This window comes from Falco punctatus (genome assembly GCF_963210335.1).
Source record: "Falco punctatus genome assembly, chromosome: 20".
Taxonomy (NCBI): Eukaryota; Metazoa; Chordata; class Aves; order Falconiformes; family Falconidae; genus Falco; species Falco punctatus.
Genome location: NC_137600.1, coordinates 274587 through 300719, shown reverse-complemented (window position 1 = coordinate 300719; position 26133 = coordinate 274587). Strand labels below are relative to the sequence as shown.

General features: G+C 59.4%; 1 protein-coding gene and 1 long non-coding RNA gene across 2 annotated transcripts; one reads left to right on the top strand and one right to left on the bottom strand.

Annotated features, from left to right (window-relative positions):
• The first annotated feature begins 2 nt into the window (after positions 1-2).
• LOC308055899 lies at positions 3-1405 on the top strand. The gene is made up of 2 exons (XR_013924635.1): positions 3-371; positions 675-1405. It is a non-coding gene; the product is annotated as an uncharacterized lncRNA (long non-coding RNA).
• Positions 1406-7123: 5718 nt separating this feature from the next.
• TCF7L1 (transcription factor 7 like 1) lies at positions 7124-25471 on the bottom strand. Its single transcript, XM_080370486.1, has 12 exons — positions 24963-25471; positions 24825-24885; positions 23745-23875; positions 10863-10946; positions 10576-10708; positions 9969-10071; positions 9588-9671; positions 9005-9148; positions 8746-8905; positions 8288-8395; positions 7919-7979; positions 7124-7847 (listed from the first exon to the last, which is right to left on the bottom strand). Exons 1-12 carry the CDS (start codon positions 25158-25160, stop codon positions 7384-7386), a joined length of 1731 nt encoding a protein of 576 aa, XP_080226612.1. The 5' UTR covers positions 25161-25471; the 3' UTR covers positions 7124-7383.
• Positions 25472-26133: the final 662 nt, after the last annotated feature.

Sequence of the window (26133 nt, the reverse complement as noted above, 5' to 3'; positions counted from 1 at the left end):
GTGGCACGCGGGAGCGGGAACGGCCGCGCAGAGGCGGGTGCGTGTGAGACGCAGGAAGGGGCAGGGCTGAGGGGAAGGGGCAAGGCTTGAGGAGTGGGCGGGCCTTGAGGGAAGGGGCGAGGCTTGGGGCGGACGGGGGCGGGGCCTACCGAGGGGCAGGGTTTGTTGTGAGGGGGCGGGGTCTGCAGGGAATCGGGGCGGGGCTTAGGACGCAGAGCGGTTAGACGCGGCCTTGTTATGCAAATTAGGGGCGGGGCTTATCGGCGCCGGGTCCGCCCCCGGCTTGCTCCCAGCGCCCCAGTGCCCGCACCCGCGGGCGCCGCTCCCTCAGCGAGGCCGCCCCGGACCGGCGGTCCGAGCCGCGTTCGGAGGTAAAACCTGCCCGGTCTGGGGCTGCTTCCAGGCCCTGCGGAGCGAGGGTGGGCCTGGGGGGCAGCGGCCCGAAGCGGGGCGCTCCGGGGGCTGGGCCGTGCACCGCCGCGCTCGGCCCGCCTGGCCGGTGCCCCGAGCCCGCACGCAGGCCGTGGCGGGGGCAGCCGCTGAGGACTCGGGGTCGTTTCCCTTCCGTTGGCTCAGGATCGCTTCCCGAAAATGCTGCCGAGGACAGCGGCCGCATCGGGACAGCGTGTCCAGTCCAGCAGCCCCGATAACCTTTTCTTTTTCTTTTTGGCCAGGCAAGACACGTCCTGTGCAGCTACAGCGCTTTCCACCAGCGGCAGAAGTTCAGCTTTTGGCTCTCCGCAGGCACCGAGCGCTATTTACTTCTTTCCTCTGTAGATAATTTATCTACTGAAGGCTGTTAGGTCTCCCTTCTCTGCATGGAATGTCCATCTTTTCCTGTAGGTTGTGTCCTTGCTCTCTTCTGGGCTTTCTTCCAGACACTCCACACCTCGAAGGATACTGCCCAAAACCGGGGGCAATCCTCCAGCTTGGTCAGCAGAACTCACACAAGGATTTCATCATGTCTTACTGGTAATCCTACCCATCTCCAGCCTCCTGCTGTGCTGCCTGGAATATAAACCAACCTGTGCTTGATGCAGATGAAATAAAAATGTGGAAAGATCCCCAGATCCATCTACCATCCTCCTACCACAGTCTGGGCACCTGCAGGGGTCTGGAGCCTGTAGGTGAGCTCCTCAATTGCTCTGGTGTCCTCAGGTCCATGAAGTGTGACCCTGCTGCAGCAAGTCAAGGCAGCTGTGGCACTGGGTGCTCTTGAGCTGTGGCTGATGTCACCTGTCACTGTCTTCCAGCCATACATCATCTGTTGTGTCCAAAAGTTGTCCCCACCCACTGTCCAAGCCCTTCTCAGAGGGTTTGCCTCCTCCTGTATTCCTTTTCCAGCACATGTTTGCTGAGCTGTGGCTTTTTGGAGATCCCAGTAAAACAAAGAGCTCCAAATGTTCTTCCAGGGTCTTTCTCATGTTCATTACTGCTACCCAGTGACCTTGCACAGGTCTGTCTCCCTCTGTTTTGGGATGCCAACATGGGGGTACATCACTCTTCAAAAAGTTTTATCTCCAGCTTTTTCCCTGCCTGTCCTTCCCAAACCAGCTAGGCTTTTGATAGCAGCTTTCCAGACACGTGAATTATGCCATCAGGTCTCTGTAATTTGGCTTATCACTAACAATCCCAATCTGCCTTCCCCGTCATTTCACTTCTTTCCTTTTAGATCAATGAATTTGCCTTCACCTCCACCCAGGATGAACTTGCTTGGTGCTTAACTGCTCCAGACCATGCATGCTTCCCACTATTGCTTGGTGTCTCCAGAGCTGTCTCATCTGTAACGTGGCATCCTGCAGTGCGGGGTGCTGAAAGATGAGCAGTGAAGTCTCGCATGTCTCCAGAAGGAATTGCAATAACATCACGAATTCGTTAACTGCTCCAGTCAGTCCATTTAACACTAAAACACAGAAAAATATCACAACATCATTCAACATGCAAACCCAATGAGTCCCGCACAGCGATAATACTTTGGGAAATAATCCTGACTTGGCCTCAGAGCATGATGGATTATGTGGTTGATTTTTCTTGGGTTTTTTTTTTTCCCAATCCTCTATTCAATTCAATACATTCCAATAATCCTAGCAGCTCGGTTCTGCCCATGCCTGTCTTTCTAAGGAGACAGAACAGTTGGCCCAATGCTTTTGTTGAGATTTAAAACAGACAAACGAGGCTATTTCTCATGCCCAGCCAGTTCGGCTTTCACTCACACCCCTGGAAGTCAAGAGTGACTGAACGGAGGCCAAGTTCCTCTGGATTTACAACAATGCATCTGGGAACAGAATTCTGCCCGAAATACCGAGTATGAGGCTGACATCAGCTCAGTGCCTGGTGGCTCACACCAGGCTCGTTTTCCTTCAACAGTTTTCTTGGCTAAAATGTGATAAACAGGACCAGCGACCTCACCTAACCTCCGTGCAGGCTGCACCCTCTCTATGCAGCCCAAGGAACGGGAAACTGCCATCAACATGGACAACAAGGAAGTTCATTCTGGCTTCAGTGTGATTACGCGGTTGCAGACTGGTAGGAGGAAAGGAAGGACTGAGAATTATTTTCTCTGTCTGCTGCAAAGCAGGAGGAGGAAATTCTCTTTCAGTCCCACCCAGCTGCTTCCCAACATGATAGCAGCTGCTGGTCCTTTATCGCCTGAAAAACAACTCCTTTACATTCAAACTTAAGCGAGGTTTTGATTGGTTTTCTAGGCTGCTACTGTCTCTTCTCATAAATCCTTGTGGGATGTTACTTTTTGGGGATGACCCTTTCTGAGAAGAGCCATGACGGACAAGAACAGGCTGGACACACAAATCTGGCCTTTAATCAACCATCAAGCGGGGTGTTTTAGCGTAGTCTCCCCAGGTCTGGTGACAACCCGGCGCTTGGAGATAATAAAGTCCTCACCTTGTCAGAAGTGTCTGCGTCCCCCATCCTGTCCCTTTCCCCTGAGGGCTAATCTGGTCAGGATAAAGGATCAAAAGGAGAAACAATTAGCAAATGGAAGAATTTAATGATGCTAATTAAAATGTATTAAGTGTAGCCACTGCCACTGCACCAGCTGCTTTGGCAGGAGCCTGGAGTCTGCGAAGCGCCAGCCTTACCCCAGCGCGGAGCAGGGAAACAGGACATCTGGTGTGCCCTCCCCCCGGCCCCTCGCGAAAAAGCAGGTTTGAGGAAACCTTCGTTTCATTTGCTGCTGCTCGCAGGGTTTGTGGTGGAGCCCCTAATTAGCTCCATCTCTGCAGGAGACCCCTGGGACCTCATTAGGCATTTCAATTAGTGAATAGCCAGAGCTGTGGAGGGAGAGGGGGCTGGGGGCCGTTTGATCACGATGGCTGCAATTAAGCAAGCGGACTGAGGTGACAGAAGTAACCCCGCTTCCAAAAAACAGTGGGGAAAGCACCAAGCTGGCTCCCAGATGCTACCCGCACACCAGAGCAAGCTCTCCCAGAAGTTTGCTCTTGACAAGCTCTTAACGAGATGTTCACCAGCTCCTGGCAATAAAACCCCTGTGATAGCTGCAGCGAGTTTAAGGCTGGGCTCCTCACAAAAATGGCACCCTTTACTTGAGGTTTTAAACGGCTACTTGCTGCACATCATGTTTCTGGACAGGGACAGATGCACAGCTGCATCCTCCCCGCTCCCTGCGCCGTTCCTGGGGTTGCCTACCTGCCACGACACAGCCCAGCTCCCCGGCCACCCCACGTGCAGCTCTGCAGTACTTGCTCACCTGGAATATTCCCAGCCAGGAGACATCAGGCACTTCTGGCACTTCGTTTCACTCTGGGAGTGGGCGGCAATGATGCTGAAGGGGTATTTCCTAAGAAGGCAGACACCCATTCCCAATTCCAGCTTCATCATTCACCCGGCTGCTCCCAGCTCTCCTGCCCAGCTGTACCTCCTACTGCTTCTCAGCACTTTTTACGTGGACCTCCACCACTGGAGATGGCTGCAAAGCCCAAACGAGCAGGTCCAGGAATCTTTGGCCACAATATTGGGTTTTTTTTTGTGGCAAGTTTGAAAAGTGAATTCTTGTAACGGGAATACTGCTAGAGAGCTCCCCAGGACCTCCAAGCCCGGCTCCCCTCTGCGCCCTGGGCTGCCTGGCTCGATTTCAAATCACGGGTCTGAGGGCAAATTAAGCATCGTGAGAAATTTAGCCCAGAACTTGTCCAAAAAAGAGGAGGGGGCTAACAGACCTCCTTAACACAACAGCCGAAACAGAAACACACTGGATATTCAGGTTTTTCTGCAACAAAGACAAACCCCAGAATTTTCCTCTTACTGAAACACCTCCCAGAGGACAAAGAAAACCCTGCTAAGGAATCTGTTTTCTATTGTTTCACCAGTCTGAATGCAACATTTTCATCCAGCCATATTGCTGCAAGCATGAGGATATACAGCGACCACAATCAGCCTGGTTCAGCTACGATAGCTTCAGTGTGTTCATTTGGAAGCGGAGCAACACCTAGCTGGTCTTGCCCTCTTCTCTAGGAGGAGCGAAGCCAAGGGGGCTTTAGTGGCCAGTTGCTTCTCTTCTAGCAGGGAATAATCCAAGCCTATCTCACTTTAGGAGCACTGCAAAAGCATCGGAACAGATGTTCCTTTTCTGTATGGGAAAATGCCGAGTAAAACAAAGAAATATTCTCCTGCTGAAGTCCAACATCTGTTTGAAGCTGTCTGGCTCCGGTTCAGACTTTAATTCTTGTGACAGGTCTCTTCATGCCTTTAATTTCCCATGAAATCTAATTCAAGAAGTTGTTTGTCTGCAGCCTGCTCCTGGTGTTGGGGAGAGTGAGGCTGCATGTGATCCAGACGTTCCTCGCAGAAAACCAGTTTCTTGGAACAGCCTTTCTAAAAAAAGCTACGTTTTGCCTCTTTTCAAATGATGGCCACGCACGTTTTTGGTGACACTCTAATCCTCTCAGTCCTGGATCTCGCACAACCACACGACACGCTATCAGGATGCCATTAATTAAAGCATCGTGGCTGGTCCTCTTGGGGGCTGTTGCAGAGGAATCGTGCCCTATCCCAGCGTTCACAAATTTGTTCTTTGAAAGCAAGAACTTTAAACAGTTTTGTGTGTGGAACGGAAACGCCCACCACGTTCAGGGCTGTCCTGGGTGTGACAGCGAATAAAGATGCTCCAGGCAATTTCTTGTGCTCTGAGGCTTTGGTGGTGACCGCCAAGAAGCTGGTACACAGGAGCTGGATCTGCTGCAGGCTCCTCTCACTGCTCAAGGCTCTCAACTAGCCGGGACCCCTCAGAGCAGTGATTTCAGGAGCTACTACCCAGCTGGGATGCTCTGAGCTGTGAATTTAAGCTGTCAGCTGGATGGGAGAAGCTGTGCTCCTGCTGGAGGTACCGTCACTGTTTGCAGAAGTCATCTGGAGCTTTTGCAAGGTTACAGGAGCCAGTGTTTGCCCCAAATGTGTCCCTAGTGCTCACGCAAGGGCACGAGGCTGTGCTTTTGTTGGCACCCACAGCTGGGGGCATCACTCGGCTGTACTTTCCTGGTAGTTCTGCCCAGCTCCAATATGGAAATAGGAATCCTCAGATTCAGGTGTCATCTGCTGGGGTTACAGATGCCAGCGTCATCCCGTGGCACGCACTCGTCTCACACAACGGTGAATGCGGACACCGTCTTCCTTAAGGACAAGACACCGAGATGGTCCCTTTTTCCCTTTACTGGCAGATGGACATCTGCTGCTGCTCCAGTTTGCTAAAAATACTTCCCCAGTGGCTTCTCACACCAGCTTGGCACTGGAAAGGAAAAGAGAAATGTCACAAGAGGCAAAGGTGTCATTTATTCCACCAAATTAGCAAAAGCACCCACCAACCTGAGAGCCGGAGGGCCAGGAGCCGTGGGAAGGGCTCAGCCCATCACTGATAGTGATGGTTTGGACGTTGCCCACCACCTCGGACCTGAGGACACCACAGTCCCCACAGCACAGCACTGGTGCAGGTAGAGAGGAGGCAGGTTGGGTCCTGGGAAATGGAAACTGGCCAAGAAATTCAGAAAGGGGAATGAAACAGGGCTATAAATACCACAAATCAACTTTGGGCAGATGCAGCTCAGAATTAAATCTGCAACACAGAACAAAATCAAAACTTTCAACAGGAAAACTTTGGGATAGTGGGTTTTTTTCCTGTTAAAAATATAGTGAGATGGAAGAGTCTTGATTAGCTTGATTAGTTCAAGCGTTGAACTGACCGAGACCTAAAGATCGGTTGAAAATCCACTGGGTGACCCTGGGTTGCTTTTGTGCAGGTCCTTTCTCCTCCTGTCTTTTCATTTCTGGTTCAAAAGGAGCAGGCCCAGGGCACCCTGCAGTTCCTGGCCGTGAGTTCCACACCAGTAACTCGCACTCCTTGGCATCTAAGGCACCCCCTGACCCAGTCTTCCTACCCAGTGCGCCCTGCTGCTCATAGCTTTCCAGAAAACCATACGCTGCCTGCTCGCTCCATCACAGGTTTGGGATGGCCACCCCAAAATCATCCTGTGCCCATCCATGATGGCGTCTGGGTGACGCCTTTGGGCTGGGGCCGTGCGTGGCCCCGTGCCCCGCGCTGGGGCTGGGCTGCAGCCCCATCCCAGGTGCCTCCCAGGGCACAGTGATATTCAAGCACTGGTGGGGAGAAGGTGGCGATGGGCAAGGAGCAAGTGCTTCCCCCACTGACCACGCTCACGCAGCGAGTTGCAGCTGTAGTTTTATTTCCTTTTGTGAAAAATAACAGGGTTTCAAGGGGAAAACCCCCCCACCCAGGGCTCAGCCCCAGATCCTGCCCACCCCAGCATGACCACGGGAAGGAGCAGGGCCGACGGTGCAGCATCCTCAGGGCAGGATCCAGCTCCTGGCCAGGATGGAGCGAAGGCAATCACCGTGGCTGCGAGCAAAGCCACAAGACAGGAGATCGTGGGAGCACCCAGAGGCACTGGGTCAGTAGCTGGTGTTCCAGCTCTTGCCTCTGGGATGGTGCGCCGGCCCCAGCTCGGCACCCACCACACCTGGGGCCGGCATGCCCATGCACACGAGCACTGGGCCGTCGGCATCACCGTGCCCTGCAGCAGCAACGGGCACTCGGCTCGTGCCCACGGTCAGCTCGCAGGAGATTTGCATCATCTGCAGCTGATGGAGGGTTTATTTCCTTTTTTTTTTTCCTTTTTTTTCCTTTTTTTAATAAAAACGGTCTTTAGGTTGACTGCTGGCAGCAGCTCTGAGCAGAAAGCCCCTTCCTCCAGAGTCTGCTTACAGAAGAGTTCAGAAAGGGTCAAATATTGACCAATAATGGTTTTGGCTGCATTTGAATCTTGATTGTGGCTTCTGCAATGTACAGCAGGGAGGGGACGGACAGGACGGGACAAGGGGGGACGAGTTTTTCCCTTAGTCAGCAGGTTTGGTGACCAGGGAAAGGGGCTGCGTTTGCAGCACGGCCAAAGCAGCCTGCGGGGATGGGATGGCAGCTGCGAAGGACGGAGGCGAGGACAGGAGAGCCGTGGAGGGCACCGAGGTGAAGGGGATGGGTCTGGAGAGGAGCGAGGGCGGGCTGCTGAGGCTTGAGGAGGAGGAAGAGGAGGAAGAGGAGGAGGAAGAAGAGGTGGCTTTGCCCGAGAGGAAGGTGGCTGAATGCACGGTGAGCTGCGCCCTGGCCTCTGGCTTGGTGGTGAGCGAGAGGGGCTGAGCCTGTTCCGAGTGGGTGGCAGCCGGCGCGGCCGGGGATGCCAGGGCGGCCGACGGCGTGGCGGGCGAATCCAACATGCTGCCGTGGGAGGACGCAGGGCTGTCACACGGCTTCTCGGCTGGCAGGTACTGCACGCACGGCTTCTTGCTCTTGGATGCCAGCGAGCCTGCGAACAACGGAGGACGGCATGAGTGGCTGAGACCCAGCGGCAGGGGTGGTTGGCAGGGGGATACTCACTCTCCGTGTCGTGGCTTTGCTGCTGGGCCAGCTTCTCTCGCTTTCTCTTCTTTTTCTTGCCCTGGAGGATATCACAAAGTGGTTGATTGCCCTTAGGTGCTGCTTGATGGATGAAAAATGAGGCTGCCGGTGCCCCAGAGCAGCTCACAGGGATGCAGCAGACACTGACGGTCACAGAGCATCCCTAGGACTCAGCGCCATCACCCACCCCCAGACCCCAAACACTGACCTCCCCAAGCACAGCAAGCAGCCTCCCACCAGCCACAGTCCCCGGAGAGGGGCCATCCGGGAACCTGGCAAGGGGACAGGAGGGGAGACCTCGCCCCGGCCAGTGCCCGTGGCCACGGGGCTTGGGGGGACCACACTTACATAGTTGTCCCGTGCCGACCACGTCGGGTAAAGCTGGGAGTGCAGCTGCCGCTCCTTCCGTGCCAGCTCATAGTACTTTGCCTGCTCCTCCCGCGACAGCGAGTGCCACTGCAGGGGCGAGAAGAGACCACGCTGCGAACCCTGAAGCCCAGCTGCAGAGTCCAAAGCCACGCTGCAAACCCCAAATCCATGCTGCAAATCCCAAGGTCATGCTGCAAATCCCGGAGCCACACGGCTGGCCCTGAGGACATGCCGCCCTGGGGCCACAGAGCTCCCAGCTCACCCCATCCCGTTGCCACCCAGGTCCCCACCAGCTCCCAGCGACCTCCTGGGTGATGCCCCAGGTCAAGAGACTGAGCCATGGGGTGAGGTGGAGCAAAGGGGGCTGAAAGCCATTTTAAGGTCACAAACGGGGCAGCGTGTGGGTGCAAAGCCAGGGCCAAGGGAAATGGCCATACTCGTCTGCCCAGGATCTGGTTGATGGCGGCGCTCTCCTTCAGCGTGCACTCGGCCACCACCTTGGCCCTCATCTCCTTCATGTACAACATGAAGGCATTGAGCGGCTTCTTGATGTGGGGTTTCTTCTCCTCCTCCTTCTTCACAGTGACGGGGGATTTCCTGCAACGAGCAGGATGGTGGCTCAGGACCCACTCTGCACCATGCAGGGCACGCAGGAGACAAGCTCCTGCCCCCGGGGCCATCCCGCCCCCCACTCACGAGTTGCCTCCGGGGCTGATGTTGGGCTGGGTGGGTTCCTGCTTCACGATGGGCGAGACGATGGTCGGGTGCGGGATGCCTGAGGGGTGCAGCCCATGGGTGGGTGGTGGGACCATGTGCGGGGAGAAACGGCTGGACATCAAACTGCAGTGGAGGAGTGGGAGCGGAAGGCTCGTCAGCTTCCTGAGGGCACCAACAGCCCCCAGTCTCCACCCCAAACCTTCCTGGGAACCTCCTGGGTTCAGGGACCACCAGCCTCAGCCCAGTGTGGGGTCTGGTTTTACACTGGATCCCACCCCAGCTTGTGCAGGATGGTAACACGGACCCAATTAAGCAATGCCCTGAACCTTCTACCCACCCATGGGGACCACCCGCACCCTCCTGGGGGATTTATGGCAGAGGAGGCCACCACAACCTCCTGGGGCTGGTCTGTGCCTGTGCGGAGGAGGGATCTCCCCAGGAACACCCGCTGCTGGCGCTGCTGTAGGGATGAATCCCGCATCATCTTCAGGGAAGCAGCCAAAAAACACCCTGCCAGCTCTGGGATGCCCAGGGAGGGTCCCTCACCCCTGCCGAGACCCACCTGGACATGGAGGCGTTCATGGCGAGGGCAGGGTAGGGGTGCCGAAAGCCGCCGGGAGGGATTGAGTACACGGGCTGTCCTTGCCTGCAAACGCACAAGCTTTAGTGGAAAAAATACCCCTCCCCAGTTCATGGGGGCCCTTGGACCAGTCTCCAGCCAATCTCCATCCTGAAGATGCCCAAAATTTCCAGCGGTGGTGAGCCCCTCCCTTCCCAACCCCCACAGGAGCCCTCGGCATCCCACTGAGCTCGCAGGGGAAGAAGTGGGTAAAGTGGGAAAAAGAGGAGGGTCTCAGGGGGACATGGGGCTGATGGGACCTGCCCGGGGACAGGGACACAGAGGAGGGAGCAAGCCCCCAGCCCAGGTTGAGTCCATCCTTACTGCGGCACGAGCCAGCCCAGTGGGTGCGGGATCTGGCCCACGGCTCCGGGTGACAGCGGGTAATAGGGGGGCAGCTCGGATGGGTGCGGCGGCCGAGGGATTCCTGCAGAGGGAGTGAGGGATGAAAGCGAAGCAGTGTCAAAACACGGACGTGGCAGGCCCTGAGCACCCCATCTTCCCCTGAGCACCTGTCCCTGAGCACACAGTCTCCCTCCAAGCATCCCACCTCCCTCTAAGCATCCCACCTCTGAGCACCCCGCCTCGCTCCCAAGCGCCCCATCCCTCCGAGCATCCTGCCTGCTGCCAAGCATCCTATCTTCCTCCAAGCATCCACCTGCCCATCTGGACCACGGGAAGAGGATGCTGAGACAACCACACTGGAGACCTGGAGGGATCCCCACGCACCCCAACCAACCCTGCAACCGGGTGAGGACCCATCCCCTTCCCACCACCCAGGGACCAGGCTGTGAAAAACCCCCAGGAAGAGAGGGACCATCGGACGGAGAGCACCCTGCCTCCAGCACGGCACTGGTACCATCACCATCCCTGTGCTCACCCCAACAGGTCTCAGCTCGGCCGATGCCGTGTGCCCCCACCCTGTGCTCACCCGTCTTTGGGTCGATCTCCGGTGAGAGGTGGCCGGGCGGTGAGCCTGGCGAGAAGTGGTCGTTGCTGTAGGTGATGAGCGGTGTCAGCGGGTGCATGTGATGGGCGTGCTGCACCACCGGGACCTTGTTTGACTGTGGGGCAGCCAGGGAGAGCACATGGGAGTGCAAAACAACAGCCACCCCCGCAAAAAGCCCCGCCACGGGCATCGTATCGGCATCACGGAGGGGCAGAGTGAGGTTTTCCCCTGGGAAACCCATCACTCCTGTGGGATTCAGCTGCTCTTACCAAATGTGCGGGTGAGGGCGAGCGGCTGTCCTTCAGCGTGGCGCCAGCAGGCACGTCCAGCAGCGGCCACTTCATCTGCAGGTACTGCAGGAGAGCCGGGCTGATGCCCTCCGCAAGCCCTGGAACACCCCCGGCCCCACCCCCCACCCCAGCCCCAGCCCCAGGCTCAGCCGGGGATACCCCAACCCGCGGAGACACCGTGGGCAGGTGGCAAAGGGGTTCTGGGGGCACATGGGGCCGTTACAGACCCCACGAATGATGCAAAGCCCCAAATCCTAAATCCCAAATCCCTGCCCCAAATGGTGCAAAGCCCCAAATCCCAACTCCCAAATCTCTGTCCTAAATGGTGCAAAGCCCCAAATCCTAAATCCCAAATCCCTGCCCCAAATGGTGCAGTCCCGCTGAGGAGCCACAAGCCCCCACACCCCCTCCCCGCAATTCCCCACCTGCCTGCGCCGATGACGCCTCTCCCTACCCCAAACCCAGACTTCTTGGGATGCGGTGACACCTGGCACAGCACAGCACAAGCTGCAAATCGCCCGTGGGGCTCAGCCCCGGGGTGGTCCCTGTGTCGGGAGGTGCCCTCCTGGTCCCCGGGGCACCAGCACCAACCCCAGACTGCCAGAGCGCAAGAAACCAGCCCCATATCGCAATGAGGGGTGGGGGGCAAATATGGGGCTTTTAGGAGGGTGTTCCCTCTCCCTGGGCTAAACCTTGCTGCAACACATGGGTCTGCCTCCGACGTAAGCAGCCCCCGAAAGAAAGGTGCTTTGTGTTGTTTCTCGGCGGAGGGGGCCGGAGGCATTTCCCGGCAGACGGCGGAGGGAGGGAGGGGGGGGGGGGGGCGCGTCCAGTCCCGCAAGATGCTGGGGCTGGGGAATGTGGCCTGCACAGGCCACAGCTGCGTGCAGGAATTTCCCCACCGTACAAATCTTCCTGATCCGAAGCAGCTGGAAGGAAAACCCAGCGAGGAGCTGCAGGGAGCATTAACTCTTCCACGGCTGGACAGATGAATCCCTGCCCGCATTGCCTCCCGCAGTCCCCCTAAGTGTCCTGTATCCCCCTGCATCGCCTCCTGCTTTCCCCCCCTGCATCCCCTCCTGCATGTCCACTATCCCCCCTGCATTCCCTACTGCACCCCCATCCCCTCCTGCATCTCCAGCACCCCCCTGCATCCCCTTCTACAACCCCATCCCCTCCTGCATCTCCAGCATCCCCTCCTGCACCCCCATCCCCTCCTGCATGTCCAGCACCCCCCTGCATCCCCTCCTACACCCCCATCCCCTCCTGCATCTCCAGCATCCCCTCCTGCACCTCCATCCCCTCCTGCATTTCCAGCATCCCCCCTGCACCGCCAGTATCCCCCCTGCATCTCCAGTATTGCTCGATCCATCTCCAGTATCCCCCCTCATTGTCCGGTATCCCCTGCTCCCCAGCATCCCCCCCTCTATCCCCAGTATCCCTTCCTCGATCTCCAGTATCACCCATCCACCCTCCAGTATCACCCACCCCATCTCCAGCATCCCCGCCTCCATCCCCAGTATCCCGCGCTTCATCTCCAGTATCCCCTCTCCCCACATCTCCAGTCTCTGGCACCTCCAGTATCCTCCCTCCATCCCCGGTATCCCTCCTCCATCTCCAGCACCCCCCCAGCACGCCCCCAGCTGATGCTCAGCCCCATGCCACTGGGCACCCTGTGCCTCTGGATACACCCCAACCCCCCAACCCCTCCCAGTAGCCCAACAGAGCCGGGTGAGGCCACCACGCTCCCACCGGGGCGTGCTGAGAGCCCATGAGCCACGGGGGCCACCCCGTGCCGACGGCAAGGCCGCAAGGGCACCGCAGGGACCCCCCCCAGCCGCGGCGAGGTCCCGGCGTAGCCTGAGAGGATTTCCCATGACCCACCCGTTCCCACAGCGCCAGCACAGGGGATCCCCCAAAAACCTACTTCACCGCCTACACCGGGTGCCACGCAGTGCTGCTCGCTCATGCCCGCCCCACGCACAGGGATGCTCCAGCATCCCGCTCCCAGCGCCTCCGTGTGCTCTCCCCAGGGAGGTTTTTGGCACTGCCGGGATAACAGCGGCAGGATGGACCTGTGGGTGCTGGGGAGCCATAACTGGATCCAGCCCTCGGCCACTCCAAAGGCTGGCTGCAGAGGAGGCAGGGCGCTAGGGTGCCATTCGTGCCCAGAGCACGCCTGGTATGCGAGCGGCCCCGTGACCTGCGCGGGCTCAGCCGTGACCTGCCGCACACCCTGCGCTCCCCAGTACAGTAGGAGCCATTTCCTGAAGTGCTGGCTTTGATGCATCCTCCAAATCTGCAGCGGGGAAGCCCCGAGCTCTGGCTGCCGTACAACTCCGGGCTGGTTCCAAACAGCCCAGCGCTGCCGCTGCCGGCCCGTGCCACCAAGGCTGCAGCGTCGCCTGGACCGGGAGAGGGTTTTGGCTGGAGACGCTCCCGGGCTGGCTGCGGTGGCATCGTGACTGCAGTAGTGTGTGAGGTGCCCTGGCATCCCCACGGCCATAGCAGGGCAATGCATAGGGTGCCCTGAGCATCTCCACGGCCATGCCAGGGCAACGCACCAGGTGCCCCGAGCAACCTTATGGCCACGCTGGGGTGATGCACAAGGTGCCCTGAGCATCCCTGTGGCTGTGCCAGGACGATGGACAAGGTGCCCTGAGCATCCCCATGGCCGTGCCAGGACGATGGACAAGGTGCCTGAACATTCCCGTGGCCATGCCAGGACAATGCAGGAGGTGCCCTGACATCCTCGTGGCTGTACTGGGCCAACATACAGGGTGCTCCAACATTCCCACAGCCACCCCACAGTGATGCGTTACGGTGCCCTGAGCATCCTCGTGGCAATGCATGAGATATCCCGACACCTCCGCAGTGGTACACAGGGCAATGCATGAGCCCTGGACAACTCCATGGCTATGTCTGGGTGAAGCACAACATGTCCCAACATCCTTAAGTCCACACCCAGAGCGATGCACGAGGTGCTCAGAGCATCCCTACAGCCATGCCAGGGTGACACAGGGGACACCCCAATGTCGCCATGGCTGTGCCAAGCCAATACAACACACCAGATGCCCTGAGCATCCCCACGGCTGCGCAAGGGTGACACACAAGACGTCCCAATACCCCCGTGACGTGCCTGGGGTGATGCATGAGGTGCCCGGAGCATCCCTGCAGCCACGCCAGGGTGACACACAGGACACCCCAACCTGCCTGTGGCTGTACCGCTCCAAGACCACGATGCCCTGAGCATCCCCATAGCCACACTCGGATGACGCACGTGGTGCCCCACCATCCCTACCACCGCACCAGGATGCTGCTACACGTGGTCCCCCACCATCCCCGGGGCCGAGCCGGGGCCAGGCAGGAGATGCCCCTGCATCCCTGACGGGCGCCTTCAGCTCCGCCTCGCTGTCCCCTGCCCGCTGCCCCCATCACAAAGGGGGCTTTCTCGTCTATTCTGTAAGTGGAGAAGCCGCTGGGGGACGGCGGCTGGGGAAAGGCCGGGTGTATAAAAGGCTGCTTCTCATTTTGAAGCTGTTTCGGGAGGCCGGGGAGGGGAGAGGAAGGGGGGGACCCTTTCAAAATATACAAAGCGGGGGGGAGCTGGCGAACGGTTCAGTGGTAATGTGGAAAAATGAAGCCCCCCCCCCCCCCTTCCCCTTGGCCCCAGCTTGGACACAGCTCCCACTGTACCACCACGTGTGGAACTGTGCGAGCTGCAGATTGGAACTATTATTAAAAAAAAGGGGGGGTGGGGGGGGTGTAAAGAAAAAGAAAAAAAAAGAAGAAAATAGTTGAAAATCGGTCACATTCCAGAGAGATTAGAGCAAGTTCTGGTTCCTCGTTACCAGCCACCCCCCAATTAAAAGCAGGGAGTTAACCCCTTCCCTGCCGGAGCCGCAGAACCACAATGAAGTCTCCTGTCTGTCTGTCTGTCCACGTCCACCCCCTCCCCAGGCTGGGGGGAGCCCCTGCCGGTGGCCACCCGGTGGCCTCAGCAGCCGGAGGTGGCGGTGGCGTGGCAGTGCCATAGAGGTGGCAGTGGCGTGCCGGGGGTTTGTGCGGTGCTAGGGGAGGAGGTGCAAATGCCGTGGGATCCCCTAATGCCCAATTAGGGGCCTTAATGAGCGGATTTCCTCTCCTCTTCCGTGCACAGGGCTCGATCCTGGCTGAGATGTTTTCCCTGGGAAGGGGGAAAAGTGCTGCTGGAAAATTCCTGGCTGGCGGCAGGGCCAGCTCTATGTGTCCCAGCATCGCCTGGCCTGGCATTAAGTGTCCCCCTGTTCATGTCCTGGTGTTGCGTGTCCCACCGTGGCATGACCCAGCATCGTGTGTTCTGGTGTTGTGTGTCCTGGCAGCGTCTTTCCCAGGATTGCATGTCCCAGGGTTGTGTGTCTCAGCAACACGTGTCCCAGGGCTGCATATCCCAGCATTGCGCATCCCGATGCTGTGTGTCCCGGTATTGTGTGCCCCAGCATCACACCCCAGCATCGTATGTCCCCAGATTGCACATGCCAGCGTTGGATGTCCCAGGGTTGCACATCCCGGCATTGGATGTCCCAGCACTCTTTGTCGTGGTGTTGCATGTCCCGGCGTCGTGTGTCCTGGTGTTGCGTCCCTTGGTGTTGTGACCCCCAGCATCTCATGTCCCAGCGCTGTGTGCCACGGTGTTGCACATCAAAGCATCTCGACTCCCGGTGTTCCATGCCCTGCCGTGTGTCCCAGTCCTCAGCGTCCAGCGTTGCATCTCCCAGCACCTCACGCCCCAGGACTGCATATCCCAGCGTTGCCCATCCTGCTGCTACCTCCAGGTACTGCCTGTCCGCCTGACGCTGTGCATCCCAGTACTGCACATCCCAGCATCACTTGTCCAGACACCGTGTGTCCCAGTGAGACAGCGCAGGGTCACAGTGGGCTCCTCTCCGCTGGGCTCAAAGGCTCAGGCTTGGTGGCCACTGGCCTCTCATTTTGGGAGAGAAAAGGTCTGTTTGGGACCTAAGCTGCCATTTTCCTGGATAAAACACAACCCGCAGGCGCCAGGCTCTGTGCTGGCTTCTCCCTTTGCCTGCATGCACTCCAGCCCAGAGTTGACCCTGCAGGAACTACCAGCACCGCAGAGAAGATTCACGCAATGCCGGCACCCAGCCACATCATCCCCATCCCCAAAACCCCACGGGCGACCTGGCGAGCATCCCGCTGGCCACCCCTCCTGGCCATCCCTCCCATGCCACCTCCATCCCCCAGAGCAGCCTGGGGTGGGTGGTGGTGGGGGGTGACCCCAAATCGCCCATCCCCACACCATCCCCTTCTCCAGCCCAAATTCCTGGGGCTTTGAAAAGCCTCCGGGCTCAGCAAGCCTGAACACAGCCCCGTGCAGCCCCCGCCGATCCCCCCAGCCCTCCTCACTCCCAGCCTGTTTACACAGCTGCGGGATAACTGACAGGTCGCCCTTCCCCCTCCCGCCTCCGCTCCAGCCCTTTTTCCCCAAAATACATCCCAAAACCGTGCTGGGGCAGACGGAAAAGGCCAAGCATCGGGGCAGCAAATGGGGTTTTAACAGAGCTCCCAACAATCTTTGTCTGGCTGGTGGATGCTCTGGTCCTGCAGCATCCCAAGACCCTGGCGCCGAGCAGCATCACCAGCACTTTTGGGATAAAACCAGCCAAATTTGGCTCCTAACAGCTCCGGGGGTCACAGAGAGATGCAAGTTTTGAGAGAAATGGGTTTTCTAGGCTTGATACATCATCTGATTCCATAAAACTGTGTGCCTGGGAACAAAAATCTGGAAAAACCCCAAATCTTCCCCGGCAGGAGGTCCCAGGGCTGCTGCAAAGGAGGTTTTGGTGGAAAGTGACGGGGGGGGGGGGGGGGGGGGGGCGGGGGGCAGGGATGGGTCCTGCAGCTCCTGTCCTGAGCCCAAAACAAGGTGGTGAAAATGGGGAAAGGGAGGGAGGGAGGAAGGGGAAAAAAACAGGAGGAAGGGAGGGAGGAAGAAAAGGAGGGGAGAAAAGGGTGGGGAAAAAGGGGAGGAGTGGGGGAAAAACTGGGGAAAAAGGGGGGAAACGTGGGGAAAAAAAGGGGGGGAAGGGGGGAGGGGGGGAAAAGGGATAAAAAGCTCCTTCTTGAAGACAACCACGGGACACGGAAAGCGAGTCCCACTTGAGGACTCGGAAAAGGAAAGTGCACGGGCCAACACTGCACCAGCCACAGGGAATTCTGTCCCCTTGGAGCTGGAAATGAAGACAGGGCCGGACACAAATGGGAAGGGGGGACCCAGTTTCTTGCCTTCCTGCGCTGGGTATCGGGTGTCCTTCGAGCTCGAATAAATTACCTCAATGCCAAAGAAAAAGGGGAAAACCAAACAGCACCCCAGCCCTGCACGGCCCATCTCCCGTCCTGCATCCCCACGCGGGGAGCTGCTGCGTTCTTCCCCACGGATAATTAGGGAGGGAGAAATCCCAATTATAGCTGGGATTTACAGCCCAAGAAACAAGCCATAAATCCTCACCCCCCTCCACGCCTCGCTCCCCTCTAAGCCGCTTCCCAGCCAAATAATCTCCTCCAGATGTTGCCTACAAATGCTGGGATGGTGGTTTCCAGCAGGGATGAGACATTTTGGGGGGTCTCCTGCATCCCTGCATCCCACCAAGGAGAACCCCAAAGACTCCTGGTGGGGTTATTTCTTTTCCCATCGGGGTCTGGGGCTTTTAACAGGCTGCAAAGAGGCAATATGGGGCACGATGCTGTGTCTTGGGTTGTCCCCACAGCACACAGTGTCCCCTCCTGGCATTCCCAGGGTGACACAAGCCAGGCAAAGGCTGTCCCAGGTGGGGACAGTGATTTGGGGGTGGGAATGGGTACGGCACTGGGAGTTTGCAACCCCTTGGTAAAGGATGCTCAGCCACTCCCGTGATGCAGCCCAAACCCATCAGCCAGCGGCATGCTGCCACCAGCACAAACCGGGTGGGAAATGCCAACAGCACTGGGATGGGAAACAAGAAAAAGTGGCTGGGAGCTGAAAATTAAACCCCATTTGGGGTGAGCTTGGAGAGGCAGTGCTTAAAGCTGACCTTATCTTGAGCCACAGACCCCCGTGTCACCGAACTGGGGATGCTGGTGGCATCTGCTGGACAGCTTGGCCCTGGCTGCAGCTTCGCAGAGGAAGGTGGTGAGAGGAAAGGCGGGATGGGAGGGATTGAAGGAAGCGGGATGAGGCTTGCGGGGGCTGGAGTGATGCCAGGACACCGCCCAAGCCAGCTCTTGGGGAGCCCACAGGGCTCAGCCTTCTCCCAAAGTGACCTCGGCACAGGGATGCCCCAAGCATCCTCCACAGGGGGATGCCCCAAGCATCCCTTGTCTGTGGATGCCCCAAGCATCCCTCGCACACACACCCGGCCACTGAGCAAGACAGGATTGGCGCAAGCTGAGACCCTGACCGCTGGCGGCTCCCTCCCTGCTCCCCAAACCTGGCGGCAACAAGTTTTCCCCGCTGCCCCGAGGCTTTTGTCTGCAGCTTTCAGCTCCAGTCCATCACGCTGAATGGCTCCATTCATCCCGCATTCAGGCAGCGGCTGCATCAGCGCCGGGGGGATCCCAGTGGGTGCAAAGGACTCATCCCTGCCCGGGCAAAAAAAAAATCCCAATGGCTCCAAAGCCCCCCTGGAACATCCTTGGTCTTGGGGAGACGCGACATGAGATGTCCAGCCAGGGAAGGTGTTTTAATGGACTTTTGCACACGTAAAATGTTTGAAATCCAATCCAAGGTATGAGGATGATGGAAAAAGTCATGCGAAGCCATGCTGCCACAGAAATGTGGGGTGAAGAGGGTCCCGTCACCGCACTGCGCCCCTGCTGGCTACAAACCCCATCATTTAGGGGCTGACACCTCTGGAGATGCATCTCTGCATCCTGCTGGGTGATGCTGTGCCCACGCTTGGGGGAGCACCAAGGGGGTCCTGCACCCCTTGGCAGCACCCATGGGACACCAGCTCACCTGGCATCTCTGCCTGCAGACCTCCCTTGCCCTCTGCCACAGCTCCAGGCAGGATTCCTGGGGCTCAGAGATCCCAAGGGCTTGAGGATTCTCAGGGTGCACACACAAGGTGACATCGCTGCCAAAACACACCCCAAAAAAGCAGCAAGCTGTGAAGCTGCATATCACCATCACCCCTTCCTCCTCCTCCTCCTCCTCCTCCTCCTCCTCCTCCCTGGGGCACCTACAACCAGCCCATCACACCCCAGCCCGTCCCCTCCCCCCTCACACCCCGATACCAGATACCAGGATACCAGCACGGACATGGTGTGAGCCCAACCTCCCCTTGCCCTTAACCCTCCTCTTCCTCCAGCTGGGATGCGCCCGGGCGCTTCTCTTTGGGTTCCTCTTTCCTCTGCTCCCACCAGTGACTTCAAGGAAGAAAAACTAATGAAAAGCAGCTGCTCAGAATACCAGAAAGATGATGAATGCGCGTTAAGTCCCCTTAACAAAACCAGGTCTTATGAGAGTCGCCCGGAGCACTTACTTCATTGCTTTAATTTGGGAATCGTGTTGGAAAAGGGAGGGAGGAGGGAGAAGTTGGGGGGGGGGTGTTAGTGGAAACCTCCTGTAGGTCTCATTTAGCCCCTAAAAAAACCCACCCAGGGTAATTAGCCGAATAGCATAATTAAGGAGGAGACATAAAGGGGCCATTGTGTGTGAAGGCTCAACAGGCAGGAGCACCTTGGAGTGGGGAAACTGAGGCACGGGAAGGGTGCGCTGCTGGAAGGGATGTGATCGGCCCGGCAGCTGCATGGGCTGAGATGAAGAAACCAAAAAGTGCGAAAAAGCCTTTTTTCCTTAATATTTTCCAGGTGGGGAAGAAAGCCTGCACTGCTGGGGAGGAGGGGGAAATCCCAAACTAAACCAGCAAATCCCAAGGAGGCGCCCGGAGCTCGGCTGGCTGAGGACAAACGCCACGGTCAGATGACGCCGAGCACCGAGCAAGAGCCCCCACAGCCGAAAAAAATCCACCCCCAACCCAACACCTCCATCCTGCATCCCGACCAGCACATGCCAAAACCCTCCCAGCTCAGCCGGAGCTGCCGCTGGAGCCTCCGGCAAGACCCGCCCGGTTTTCGGAGCAACCCTTTTTCTTGCCAAAAATCTGTATTTTAATCATTTTTCTTGGCAGCCGCGTGTTTAAGAGGATATATTTTCTTTTGCAGACAGATATGCCTCTGTATTGCAGCCTGCACAGGGATCGCGAGCTCATCTCAGGGATGCGGGAAAAAAAGCCGAAACAAGCCCAGGTTATGTTTTTTTTCCTCATTTATTTTGGACCCCCACCCGATGATGCGCATTAATTACAGCGGCGTGCACTAATTACACCGGCGTAGCATCATTGCAGGGTGCGGGGAGCTGTTTGGGTGCCTCAGCTGAATTTCCACGCCCGAGGAAGGTTCGGCTTTATTCAAATACTCGCCTCCAGACTTGAATTCCTGGGGTTAAACTGCTTTTTGGGGGGAAATAACAACAACCCCATGCGAGGTTCTTCTTACCGCCAACGTGTGGTCTCGCCTTTGCCTCCCTGGTGGTGCCATGCCCAGTCTGGGGATGCTGAGCGGCCGGTTCCCAGCCTGCCCCTCCCCGAGCTGGAGGACGCTGGGGTAAGATTTTGCCCAGATATGGATCTGGCTTGGTCCGGGCTTGGGATAAAAGACGCCGGCTCCAAATGATCCCGATGGGATGGATCTGGCATGGCAGCAACAGGGGTTTGCATCCATCCAGGCTGCGGTGCCAGTGTGTGCCCAGAGCTTTTCCTTTCCATCCCACCTTGGGTACCTTTGTATTTTTGGGAATTGTGGCTCCGATGATCCCAGGGAGTCAAACCCAGCCTCAGGGGTCCCCAGTTCCTGATTCCCGGTACCCCCACAGGGAAAACCAGGCCAAAACGCTGCTCCCAATGGCAACGCTGTCATTAAACCCTGCCAAATTCCTCCGCTGGCTTAGCAGAGCCTCAGAAAACAGCACCCTTGTAGAAATCGCCAGAAAAGTGATATGGGGGGACACCCCCCATGTTTCAGGGTCCCGTTCAGAAATACCACAGGTGATCCCAGAGCAAAGGGATTTAACCTAAAGAAAGGGCAGGAGCATCCCATCGCTTCGGTTCCCAGCAGGTCTTCATGGGGGTGGAGGCGCTTCTGGTTTGGGGTGCATGAAGGTATCACGATTTCTAACTATTCTGCAGATTTCTAAATATTTTGGAGCAGAGAGATGCAAAAGGGCCAGCACACCTGCCTGTGACTCCACAAAAGTCCTCCAGAGGTTTCACCACCGCTGGGTCCAACACCTACATCCATGGACACAGCCATCCCCAGCATCCTTCGCCTGCCCGCTGCCCCCTCGGAGAAGCTCCTGGGCACTTCCAGGGCACCCCTGGGGCACCAAGGCGATTTGGGTTTGGGGGCTTTTTCCCCAAAAATCTTCCTTTTTCATGAGGTAGAGTTGGGTGGTTCAATCCGCAGCACCCTGCCTGAGGGATGGCAAGGATGCCACCGCCACCGGGATGGCCGGATCCTGCTGATCAGCTCATTTCCTCCAATGGCTGGGGGAAAAAAAGAAGGAAATGGGAAAACAAAGCTCCCAGGGCTGCTTGGTGGCCTCCTGCCTCCTACCACCTCTGCGCCTCACGTGCTGGGTCTTGTCTCGAAGCCTCCCGGGCTGAGGGCGGGCGGCAGATCTGTCGGTGCAGGGCTCAGGGCCCCTGGGCGATGCTGCTGTGCAGGGATGCTGTGCCTGGCCAGATCCAGTGTGGGATCAAAGATGCTGTGCCTGGCCAGATCCAGTATGGGATCGAGGATGCTGTGCCTGGCCGGATCCAGTGTGGGATCAAAGATGCTGTGCCTGGCCGGATCAGTATGGGATCGAGGATGCTGTGCCTGGCCAGATCCAGTATGGGATCGAGGATGCTGTGCCTGGCCGGATCCGGTATGGGATCGAGGATGCTGTGCCTGGCCAGATCCGGTATGGGCTCAAGGATGCTGTGCCTGGCCAGATCCAGTACGGGATCGAGGATGCTGTGCCTGGCCAGATCCGGTATGGGCTCGAGGATGCTGTGCCCGGCTGGATCAGTATGGGATCAAGGATGCTGTGCCTGGCCGGATCAGTATGGGATCAAGGATGCTGTGCCTGGCCAGATCCAGTATGGGATCAAAGATGCTGTGCCTGGCCAGATCCTGTATGGGCTCAGGGATGCTGTGCCTGGCTGGACCTGGTCTGGGCTTGCTGGCATGATGGATCCCGGGATCCAGGGGATCCCTGTGCTGCCACTCCAGTGGGAGCCTGTGGAAGGGGGGGCTGTGACGGGCGCAGAGCTCAGACACTTTCATTGCACGAGTGGCCGCAGGGTCTGACGGGGCCTCATCCTGCCCCAGCAACACAAGGCAATCAGCGGCACCAGATCCCCAGCTGCACCAAGCCGTGCTGAGCACCCACCAGATCCTGCCAGCACCCCGCACTTGTCCCCCCACGCCCCTCGCTCGCTCACTCGGCACCCTGGGCTCAGCCCCGCACAGAAACGCCCCAATCCGGCAGGATTTGGCCCCGATCGGGGCTTTCCCGTCCACACTCATCCCTCCAGCTCTTCCCCAGGCTCAGCACCAGCCTGGGTCCAAAACACCCGGGATGCAACATCGGCTCCTTGCCCAGCCCCTTTTAATTAACCCCCCCTTTCTGGGATTCATTAAATCATCGTTAGCGGCCGTCTTCTATGAATCCCAACCCCAGTCCCTTTTAATTATTCCTTATGCCTCGCCGGTATTTGGGATCGCGGCCAGCTGTGCATCATCTCCAACGCACAGCAACACCAAAAGTGACAAACTGGGAATAGAACCTCTGTCCGGCCCAGCCCAGTGCAGGAGGTTCATAGCCAAGCCCCCCGCCCCAGCACTGACACCCAACCACCATTCAAACCAGTTGCTCCCAGTAACGCAAAAGCAAGAACGCCCCCAAACCACAGACACCCCGCGCGACACCCCCAGAAGCAAGGTCCCCACCGGCGACTGTGAGCCATCCGCCACCCCACATATACATTCCATATGGTGACGCAGCTTCCTATAGAGCCGGGGCAAATATCGCGCCTTAACCTGTAACGTGTAACGGCCACCGCTCCAGAGCGAGACGCACCCAGCAAAGCCAGAGGGATGCAGCGGGGACCACGGCGCATCCCCCCCAGCACAGGGAACCCCGCGGGATGTGGCGAGGGGAGCAGGAGGGGAAACTGAGGCAGATGAGGGCTGTGGGTGGGATGGGTTATGTCTCTAAAATAGGTTTATATTTCCAAAATAGGTTTATATTTCCAATATAGGTCTATATTTATGAAATAGGTTTAATTTCTGAAATAGGTTTGTATTTCTAATAGCTTTGCAGCCCCCCACCAGGTTGGTGTTCGGGCTGCTTTGGGTGCTGAGGGATGCTCAGGCTGGGGGGGTCGGTCCCGCTCCCACCTGCCCCCCCCCAGCGCTCGCTCACTGTGCTCACTCCGGGTCCCCGCAGGCGGCCGGGACAGACAATGTCAGCCCATTAAGGGCTTTAAGAAGCCGGGGGAAAGGGGGGGGGCCGGGCTTTTAAATAAGAAAAGCGGCGCAGCTCGGGGTCAGGTTTCGGGGCCGGTGCCCAGGGAGAGCCCCCCAGTTCCCCAACACCCCCGGGGACACACACACACACTCCGAAGGGACAAACTGAACCAAAACTAAGGGGAATAAACCTGATTTCTACCTTTTTTTTAGCAGCAGCAGCTGCTGCCTTCAGGACGGGGCTTGGCCGGAGCCTCACAGGACCCGAGGGGGGGTGGGGGGGCTCCGGGGGGGCGCGGGGGCACTTACGGTGCGGGCGCCACCGGGGGAGAGAGCTCCGTTGGCGAGGTACGGGCTGCCCAGCTCGGGGAGCATCAGGAAGGGGTAGCCGGGGTAGGGGGGCCCCTTAAAAAAAACCCCATCTTGTTGTCGTCTGACCACTGGGGAGAGAAGGGAGGGGGGGTCAGGAGGGGGGAGGGTGCACCCACAAAGTGGGGGGTCCTCCGACGGAGGGAGGAGGGGGTAAGTAGGGAGGGTCATGGGTAGGTCCCTCTGGGGGTGCCCCAGTCCCTGGAGGGGTCCTTGGTTCTTCTGGGGCGTCCTAGTGGCGGGGGGGGGTCTCGGTTGCAGAGGGGTGGGGGTCTGGCTGGTGGCGAGGGGTTCCCGGGACCGGTGGCCCCCGGGGTTCCTGGGGGGGGGGCGGTCCCGGTGCTGGTCACTCCCGAAAAGGACCCGGCTGCGGGGGGCTCCCGAGCCCGGTTCCTCGGGGGGGTGGGCACCGGTCCCCCCGTGGAGGAGCGACCGGGAGCCGGTCACCGGGGATGGGGGGGGGGCAGGCTTCCCTCGGGGGAAGGTCGGGACCGGTTCCTACGGGGGGAGAGGGCACACGCGGGGGGAGGAAGGGGAGGACACAGGAGAGGCGGACACGGCGGGGGGGGTGGACACCGCGGGGGTCCTGGGAAGTGGACACGGAGGGGGGGCGGACACGGGGAGGGGGGCGGACACACGAGTGTCCTGGGGGAGCGGACACGGGGGGGATGGACACGGCGGGGGGGCGGACACAGGGGGGTCCTGGGAAGTGGACACGGGGGGGATCGGATTCGGGGGGGGGGAGTCATATACGGGGGGGTCCTGGGAAGTGGACACGGGGGGAAAAACACGGGGGGGATCGGACACGGGGGGTCGGCCACGGGGGCTCGGGGGACGTGGACACGGCGGGGGGGGGAGGGGAGCGGCCACGGGGGGTCGGCCACGGGGGGGTCCCGCCCGCAGCCGGGGGCGGAAACAAAGAAGTTGCGAAGTGTCGGCCGGTCCCGAGGGACGCGCCGGGGCCGGGGGCGGGGGGGGGGCCGGGGCGGGGGGCGCGGGGGGCGGCGGCGCGGCCGGTACCTTCTGCCAGATAGTCCCGCGGCTTCTGGAAACTTTCCCGGGGCTGGGGGGGCCGCTCCGCCTGCGGGGAGAGGGCGGTGAGCGGGGCCGGGCGGGGGTCGGCCGCCCCCGCTCCCCCCCGCCGCCCGCCGGGCTCACCTCGGGGCCGGGGCCGGCGCCGGGGCCGCCCCCCCGGTTCTCGGTCTCGCTGACCAGGGAGGACTTGAGCTCGTCCAGGTCCCCGTGGGCCGAGCCGCGCCCCGCGCCCTTGTCCTGCTCCTCGCCCTCGTCCTGGAAGGCGATGAGCTCGTCGGGGGCCCCCAGGTCGTCCCCCCCCGCCGGTTCCAGCTGCGGCATGGTGGGGGTCCGGCACCGCCGCCCCGCTCCGGCACCGCCGGGCCCCCGCCGCCGCCGCCGCCGCCCGGGAGGGTCGGGAATGCGCGGGGCGGCGGGGGGAGGAGGAGCCCGGCTGCAAACCGACACCGTGGGGCAGGGCAGGGCCCTCGCACCGCCCCGCCGCCGGCCCCGGCCCCGCCACCGGCCCCGCCGCCCGCCCCGCCACCGGTCCCGGCCCCGCCGCCCGCCCCGCCGAGCGCCCACGGGGCGGCGGCCGACAGCGTGTCCCCGCCACGGCCGGGGCTCCCGTCCCAGCCAAGGACTCCCACCCCTTCTGTGTCGTCCGTCCCCCCCCATCACGGCCGGGGCTCCCCGTCCCAGCCAGGGCCCCCCATCTCATCTGTGTCCTCCCCATCTCAGCCAGGGATCCCCATCTCATCTGTGCCCCCCCCCCCGCCCATCCCGTCGGGGGCTCCCCATGCCAGCCAGGGACCCCCTCCCATCTGTGTCCACATCACCCCAACCAGGGCCCCCCATCTCATCTGTGTCCCCCCACCCCAGCCAGAAGCTCCCTGGCACAGCCAGGGTCCCCCATCCCATCTGTGTTCCCCCCCATGCTGCCCAGGTCCCCCCACCCTGTCCAGAGTCACCCCATCCCACCCAGGAAACCCCATCCCATCTGAGTCCCCCCATCCTACCCAGGGTGCCCCCTCCCATCTGGGTCCCCCCATCCCACCCAGGGTGCGCCCTCCCATCTGAGACCCCCATCCCACCCGGGGTGCCCCCTCCCATATGGGTGCCCCCATCCTGCTTAATCTGTCCCTACCCTGCTTGATCCTATTCAGGCGTCCCCATCCCATCTCTGTCCCCACATCCCACCTGGGTGCCCCTGTCCCACCCAAGGTGCCCCCACCCTACCAGGGTTCCCCCATCCCATTTGGGTGCCTCCATGTAACAGGAGAGCCCCTATCCCGCCCATCCCATGGAGATGGCC